The sequence below is a fragment of the Elephantulus edwardii genome, unplaced genomic scaffold, assembly GCF_000299155.1.
Source record: "Elephantulus edwardii isolate Elephantulus edwardi_28Jun2011 unplaced genomic scaffold, EleEdw1.0 scaffold00186, whole genome shotgun sequence".
In the NCBI taxonomy this organism is placed as follows: Eukaryota; Metazoa; Chordata; class Mammalia; order Macroscelidea; family Macroscelididae; genus Elephantulus; species Elephantulus edwardii.
The window spans coordinates 3,352,430-3,360,816 of record NW_006399936.1 but is presented as its reverse complement, the minus strand read 5'-3'; the positions used below and the strand labels follow the sequence as shown (position 1 = coordinate 3,360,816).

Here is an 8,387-nt window from a genome sequence, read left to right as displayed (position 1 = left end):
TCGTTTGAATGTTGTGCAAGAACCATCCTTTAGCAAAGATGTAGGCTTGAGGGGATGGAGTCACTCCACAGACCTTGCCCTCTGAGGCCGGTCCCTGCTCCCCCGCCACACGTGACCACCGACCTGGGTGCATCCCCCAGCCCTTGTGCACGCCCTGCACGTGACCACCTACCTGGGTGCGTCTGGGCCCTTGCGCACACCCTGCATGTGACCACCTACCTGGGTGCGTCTGGGCCCCTCCAAACATTGTACATGATGGGTAACCATGATGGTATTTGACATGACTATGGCACAGTGTTCAGAATCACAGCAACTCCAAGTTATTCAGTACAGGAAATAGAAACCTGTATTACCTAAATAATAGTCATACTAAAATTAGTAACACACCCTTAAGCAGGCCTCCACCCTTGGTCAAAAGTTCATTCAACTGACATCTGCTTTTGGGTGGAAAAGAACAGTAACACATATCAAACATGACCCCAAAAATGGAAGGGAAAGGATCTGAATTAACTTTCACTTTTATTCTAGTTAATCTCTGGAGCAGCCCATGAAGTAGGCCTTATTAATATGCCCTTTTTACAGACAAGGAAACTGAGACCCAGAGAAAGTCAGTGGCAGGATTCTGGGCTCACCCACAGCTCTCCAAATCCCCAGATAATTAGTGAGCAATATATATAGTTAAATGCTAACAACTTAGGGCTTAATTATATACTATTTTGTACCATATTGTATATAATTTAATACTAATTGCAGGGTTTCAAGGATGAGCTGAAGCGAGTGGGGGCGGGTGTGGTAAAGGAACCTGCATGGAGGCTGATGGGAACTGTGCTGGGTGTTGGAGAAGATTTGGGTGGAGTCTGGAGAAGGGTTGGACTGAATTTCTGGAAAAGGGAGTGCAAGGATTTAAAGCTTTAGGGTAGACCCGAGCGGGGAGCAAGGAGGAGAGAGGGGCAGGGATATGCTTTTTACACAGTGGAGCTGTTATGTGTGAGAGTGACTACGTTTCAGTGGAAGCTTTGTAAGTTCCAGGCTCTATGCTAAGCTTTCCCATGTTTCTGCATGCAGTCCTCACGTAAACCTATGACTGAAAGAAAGGGCTACCCAGGGAAGTACTGTTATCATCCCATCTTACAGATGAGGAAACTTAATTCCAAGACTGGCCTCTAAAGCTTATGTTCTTCCCAGTCCAGATGTAAAAAGGGGGTCGGGGGAGGTTGTGGTGACTCACGGGAAATGAGGTTGCTTGGTCAAGAGAGCTCTGATGGCCTAGTGGTAAGGACATGGGCTGTGAACCCAAAGGTAGGTGGTTCTGATCCACCAGCTGCTATCCCAGGAGAAAAATAGTTTTCTCTCCTGCATTTTACAACCTCTGAAAACCCACTAGAGGGTCAGATATGAGTCAGTTCCAACTTGACAGCACAAGAGAACAGCCAACAATGCTAGTGAAGGGTGGTGCCTGAGAGTACAAGAGTACTCCCGAGCGCCCCCCCACCCCGCCCCAGTGAACCAGAATGCACACGCCAACAAAATCTCCAGGTGATTTGTGTGCATGTGAGCATTTGCAAAACCGAGGACCAGGGTGAGTAGTTGATAATGGGTAGCTGGGAAAACTGGTCAGCAGTCGTGTGTGTGTGTGTGTCTCAGAGTTTTTCTGATGTGTGTGCTCTTCCACGGTTCTCTTCTTCCTGGAGGAGGAGAAATGCATTCCCAGAGGGTTTGAGGTCAAGCTCAAGACAGCTGAGCCACCACAAGCTGAGAAGGCTTTGAAGTGTCCTACTTCATCTCGAAATGTCATTAACTGTTTCATTCTATACCATAATGATCATTTTAATACTTCAGAATGGTTCCATAAATGACCGTGGAAGAGGAGTCGTGTTCCAGGAAGATGCATGGAATGGGTTTCCATGTATCTTAAGTGGGGGAATAATAACGATTTCAAAGGCTGCTGCAAAGATCAAAGGAGAGTCATATTGTCATGGATCAAAGTGCATCCTCCCAAAAATATATGTCCACCTCAAGGTTGGTTGGCATAGCAGCTGAGTCCACAAAAGACATTGTGCTACGTCCTCCATTGGTGAAGAGTGACTGAGGTCTTAAAAACTTCGGAGCTGCCAACTAAAGACAACTGTTGGACTCTTCATCGAGGGCAGAAAGTAGAGGTCATCAGTGACTAAGGGGCCACATGAACTTCAGTCTCCACAACCCAGAGGTGAGAAGAACCAGATGGTGCCTGGCTGCCTCTACTGACTTTTCTGAACGAGGTCAAGGTGGAAGGTGGCTGCCAGAGCCGGAGGGAAATGTGGAACAAAACTCAGAACAATACAGAAGAGCAGGACTGCTGGTCTCAGAGAGACTGGTGGAGTCCCGCGAGACTGTGACCCTTTCAAGCCTTGGCCTGAAGTCACTGCCTCGGACCAACTTTCAGCCAGATGGAGACGAGCGGGAGGAGGGGAGGTTTGAAGAGGAGCAGGTCTGTAAAGTGATGAGGCTCCGCAGAATAACCAGTTATGCCGGACCAATCTGGGGGAGAGTCTGCCTGGGGCAGAGGCTCAGAAAGCAGAAGACAGGAAAGAAGGATGAATGGAAGTGGTGCAAACAGGGAGGAAGTGGGAAAAAGTGGTGTTGCAGGGTGAGGATTATGATCATGAACATGGGTATGTGTGAATTAATTGCATGAAAAGCTAATTACTTGCTCTGTACACTTTCGTTGTAATCACAATAAAAATCATATCTATCTCTCTCTCTCTATCTATCTAGACACATATTTTACATATATAATATGTATGTCAGTTACTTTTGTAATAGTAGCGTAAGTATTGTTACATCCATTGAGCTGGAATGCATACATCAGCATTGAGTTTAAAGAAGGTGCTGAATGTTTCCTCAAAGGATGGTAGCTGTGCTGCATACTGCTATACACATATGTCTTGCTTATCTAGTGCTGCTTTGACAGACACGCCACAGGTCGTTCCCAGACAGGAACTGATTCACAGTTAGGAGGCCAGCCGTTGGAACGCAGGCAGGTCCTCCACATTGTGTGCCATCCTCCAATAACACGTGTTGTTATTCCAGAAGGAACCCAGAGTGAGAGTGCCCCACTTCCTGTTCCCAGCTGGGAGGAAAAATGGGGTGACAGGTACAAACGGAAGCAGATGGCTGTACTGTGGGTCCTGTGGGAAGCCGAAGAGAACAAGGGATTGGCCAGTCAGGCCAAGGCCAGGAGCGACTCTCTGCTCTCCATTCAGAGGACCTTGTTTCCTCAGACTTGGAGAGTGAAATGATCACAGAAAGAGAGAGAGCTAGAGCTAGACAGACAGACCAACTACCCACAGCTGAGGGCACGGAAGGAAGGGTAGCCAGAGGCTGACCAGGCAGTGAGACTCGCTCAGTGCCACAAAACCAGATGAAGAGAATTTGAAGGATGGATGTCAGCAGTTCCTCAAGGCCCCGAGGGTTGAAAAAGGTGAGGTGGGAAGAAAGAGCTTTGGTAGAATCTTGGCAGTTTTGTTTATTTGGTTTTTTTAAGCTTTTTATTGTTTTTATTGTTACTTGTGTGAATGTTTACAGAACAAATGGATTTTCCATTCAGCAGTTCATGTTTGTTTTGTAACATTGTTTGCAGTCCCCACATTGCAACAAGGTTCTTCCCACCTTCTTCCCCCAGTTCATCATCTCCATAGTCCTTCTTCCTTAACCTCCTGCCCTCTGAGCTTTTTCCTTGGCCACATGTTTCCCTTTTAATCCTGTGTGATAGATTGATCTAAGGAATGCATATCTCTGTAGGATTATCACTCCCTTTTCTGAGCTATCTGATCATTTGGCTAAGAAGTGCTGGTGGCCGTGGTGTCAGTCTGCTGACTCATAGGTTAGAAGTTCAAATCCACCAGCTGCTCCTTGGGAGACCAATGGGCAGCCTCCTCCTATAAAGATTTGCAGACTCACAAATCCAGGGGAGGATTGCTATGAGTTGAACTTGACTCACAGCATTGTTGTTGTTGTATAACATCGAGTTGCGGGTTTTCAGAGACACTTTAGTCTCACGGGAGGAGATTGCCCATCTTTTTCCCACAGAGCAGCTGCTGGATTTGAACTGTGGGCCTTCAAGATTGCAGCACAGCTCCTCACCACAAGGCCACCAGAGCTTCCTGCCCACAGCAGTAGGTTTAGGTTTTCTGGTTTATTGTTTGGCTGAAAGTTGAACCAGAGGGGAGAGTTCATTTCCAGGCTTGAAAGATGAATAAGGGCCAGTCTTGACCAGACCAGTAAGACTGGCCTTTGTATGATGTTTTTAGTTCTGCTGCACATTTTCCTTTCTCCCACTCTAACCAGGATCTCCTGTTGTGATCCCTTTCAGAGATGTCCACAGTATGGTGTCATGAGGTTCAAGCCCGGCTCTGATGACTTCAGAAGAGAAGGATAGAGAACTTTCTAGTCTCTACACCTTCAGTGACCACAGGGCTGTCACAAAAGTTCTATTTCCATTATTAATGTCCTCCTTGCCTTTTAAAAGTGGATTTCTGTAATTTGCTCTGACTCGTTACCAAGTTTACATATGTCAACCATTCCTTGACACAAAACAGAAAATCATAAGGCACTGTGTATAGTGTGATCCCATTTTTGTTGAAAGGAATCCATGTGTGGTTTTTTATATGTGCCTATAAATATGTATGTTGTGAATGGAAAACTCAGAGAAAAAGATACACAATACTAAGGACTTTACTGACATGCACATATGTTTCATTAGTATATGTAATGTATCCATTAATGATACCTTGATAAGTCTATAAAATGATAACAGAGTTTCTAATTATGTGTGTATTACTTTTAATTTTTCTGGCTGCAAATGACATAAATTCAACCAAAACTTCTGAAGTGGTAACTAAAATATCTGGGTATGCCTTCAGGCAAGTCTGGATCCACAGGCTCAGAGAGAGTAACAGAATCCGTCTTTCTGTGTCTCAGATCTTCTCTTTCCTCTGCCGGCTTCAGCCTCAGGTAGTTCTAGGCCAGCAGCTCATGAGCTCTGTCTCAGGGGTCTAATGTACATTCCAGGGCGTACTTTGAACCGCCAAGCTTGGGTCAGCGTGTTCCCTGGAGCCGGGGAACCACTGTAATGATTGGTCTCCCCATATCGTTGATGCAAGAAGAGAATTAAGGTACTTCCCGGGGCATCTAAGGAAGTCATTGTCCTGAAAGAAGGGATGGGATGAGCCCTGAAAGAAGGGGTTGGATGGGCCCTCAAAGGGTGTCCAGTGCCCTGTTGCCAGAAAAGGAAGCATGAAACAATGAATTCCTACAGGGGTCTTTACTCTCTCTGTCATACACCCTTGGACCAGCTGAGTTGTCTACAAGAAGCCTTCTTGTGGAGAAAAAGGAAATCTTTTAAACAGCCACCTTGGATTGCGTTTGGTTATGACAGTTGAGGTAATAAATAATGGGAGTTGAGGAGAGTGTAGCCTCAGTCTTGGGAGAGCCCTTCATTTCATAGGACGCAGGAGGCACGAGCAGGCCCAGGACGAGGGAGCCAGCTGTCCCGATTTGTCATTGTTAAGGCTGCGTGTGCCCAAGGCCCGCTGGGCTGTCCCGTTTTGTCGTTGTTAAGGCTGCATGTACCCAAGGCCCGCTGGGCCCACAGGCAGTCTCTGGGGGTGGGAGTCGCCCAGCGACGCGCCCCACGAGCTGGGCCTTCGTCACGGCCGGCCTCCACCCCTCTGCCACCCGGGCCGGCTGTGTGGCAGCGGGCTCTCACTCCATGCTCCCCAGCATTCCATTATCACACCGCTCTGTTTCTTCGTTTCAGGGTTACACTAAGGACATGGTGACAGACTTTGATGAGAAACATGATGAGTATTTAATATTGCTTCAGCAGAGGAACCGGTAAGATGAAGCCGCTCGAAGGCTGCCCCCCCAGTGTTGGCCAAACTAAAGCCCTATTTAGATTTATTAACAGCGCGCAGGCCCCTGCTTCGGACAGGAGTGAGACACACAGTCCCCCCTCAGCTCAGAGGCTTAAACTGTTACCTGCAGTCCCGGCTTGCATTTCCCCATCCGCTGGCTGAATTGCTTGCTTTGACTGAGCTGTGGCAGGAGCCGAAGGACATGGACGTGCCTCCTCCTGGCTCCTGCTTGTGTGGGGAGAAAGTGGGCTTGTCATGGAAAGCTGGAATTTGGCAGCTTCTGTGTCCTCGGCCCCTCAGTGGCCCCGTCTGTGATCTTACAGGCTTTGAAATCCAAGCCTGTCATCAGGCCTTGTTCTGTGTTGGCGGAGTCATTTTACCTTCATATTTGAAGTCGGCCGGCATGTCATTTACAATTAAGTCAGAATGGATTTTGACTGTGGAGTGCTGGTTCTTGGAGGGAGGAGGGGAAGGGAAGCTTGCAGACTGTGCAATACTTAGTGGGTAAAGGTCAAGGCGGTGGGGCCTGCTTTGAAGGAGGCTTCATCTTCTGTGGTGCCTCTGCAGGACTGAGGAAGTTCATGCCTCGGTTTGCTGGAGATTCTCCTTCAGCTAATACATTGCATGGATCTGAGTTGGCCGATGCAGACGCGGAGCAGGAAGGTGTGAGATGTGAACAGAGCCAGCTGGTGGGGACACTGGGGGCCTAGAGTGCTCCCATCGAGAAGGTGTTGGTTGCGTGGGGACATAACTCAGATCCGCCATGCTTTCCAGGGAAACAGAAAAATCTGGATTTGAGTTGTAATAGTTCCTGAGTTTAAAAATACTGGTATTGGGTTCAAATTAAGACCCAAAATGAACTTAAGAATGCTGCAGCCTTTACAAAACAGATCCACAGTGAAGACTAAGAAGGGGCTGCCAGCTGGGGCCTAGCCTCGGCATTCTGGGAGTGGATGTGAGATCTTTGGGCAGGAGAATCTGGAGACTGTTAATTCCAGATGTGGATTCAGCCCTCGGAGGCTGGCTGGACACTTGTTTGACAATGCTCCTTAGTGGCCCTCCCTCCCCGCCATGAGACAAGTTTTTGTGGTATGTGATAGCCCCATGCACTGTAAGAGTTGAACATCCTTGTCCCTTACTCCATTTGCTAAATTTCACCATGATTTCCTGGTTTCCATGATACCACCATCTGCTGTAGAGGTGGTACTGGCCCTGGTGGAGAACCCTCTGAGCTAGACCTGCTGGCCAGGACCAGCCAACATTGCCTGGGTGATGTCCCCATGCTGCTCTGTGACATCTCTTGTCATCTCAGGGACAACTTCAGATGAGAAATGTAGAATGCGAATGCCGATTAGACCAGCCTGGGTTTCTAGCATCGTTAATGCCACAGAACGGGACACTTTTGTTCAGTCCCTGACAGGCTGCATGCTGCCACTGAACACCTGGGAGGTGGGTTAGTCATCTGCAGGTGACTCGTCATCAAAGGTGTCAGAGGTCCTTCTGAGTAAACTGCTGTCATTAATCGGGGCAATCAGCAAGGGTGCAAGGAGGGACCAGCCAATGGCAGATAAGAGAATCCCCAGAGACAAGGTTCCAGAACAAAGGCAATTAAAACGATAGAGCAAAACAGTTGTCATAACATTTGGGAGGGCATGTTGTCACACAGAGAGAGCTGGCTTGATCACAGGAAATTGGACGGGGGAACAGAAAAGAAACATCTTTGAATAGAGACCTATTAGGAGTGGGAGTGCCTCTGAGCCCTCGTCAGATCGAGCCTTTAAAGTGCCTTTTTTCCTGAGCATTAGCTGTTTGTCTCATTGTCTAATTTGTTCTGCGCGCACACAGTGAGGTAGAGACCATGGTACGCCTGTTTTACAGACGTAAAAGGAGAGACTTAGTGGTAGGGGTTTAGGATCCTTGCATGCCATCCCCCCCTTGCTGAACTCGTCCATGACTCCCCAGTTGTGACAACAGCAGTATCCACTTCCCAAGCCTGCTGGGCATGTGGCACTGCTCCTGGCAGAGAAGCTCTGAGCTGGTGGTTGTGGTTGTCATTTGCCGGCGAGTCAGTTCTGACTCATGGTGACCCTGCAGGTTATCAAGGCTCTGACCCTCAGAAGCAGATAGCCAGGCCTGGCTGCCGAGGCGCCTCTTGGCTGGTAATCGAGCACTTAACCATTTGTGTCACCCAGGGACTCGCAAGAGGTGGTGTTGTTATTGTTGTTTTTGAGTTGGAAGCAACTCATAACTGACGCTCCAGTGGATTTTCAGAGGTGTTAAATATCACACAGGAGGAGACTGTCCAGCTTTCTCCCAAGGAGCAGTTCGTAGATTCAAACCACATGCCTCCGGGTTGACAGTGCATCTCCTTACCACCAGGCCACCAGAGGTCACTCTAGGAAGCGAGCCGTTTGCTTCACAAACACCCCCAGGAAGTGGTAGAGCCCATCTGTACTCTTTCATTGACACTTCATTCAACGTTGCCATAAA

At 48.1% G+C, this 8,387-nt stretch overlaps 1 protein-coding gene across 1 annotated transcript in view; it reads left to right on the top strand.

Annotated features, from left to right (window-relative positions):
* The first annotated feature begins 2,182 nt into the window (after nt 1-2,182).
* KIAA0556 (KIAA0556 ortholog) overlaps nt 2,183-8,387 on the top strand; it is a 151,866-nt gene continuing 145,661 nt past the window's right edge. The window contains exons 1-3 of the mRNA XM_006896630.1: nt 2,183-2,209; nt 2,402-2,470; nt 5,801-5,877. Of these exons, the coding sequence (XP_006896692.1) occupies nt 2,183-2,209; nt 2,402-2,470; nt 5,801-5,877 (173 nt within the window). The remainder of the gene's footprint in view (nt 2,210-2,401; nt 2,471-5,800; nt 5,878-8,387) is intronic.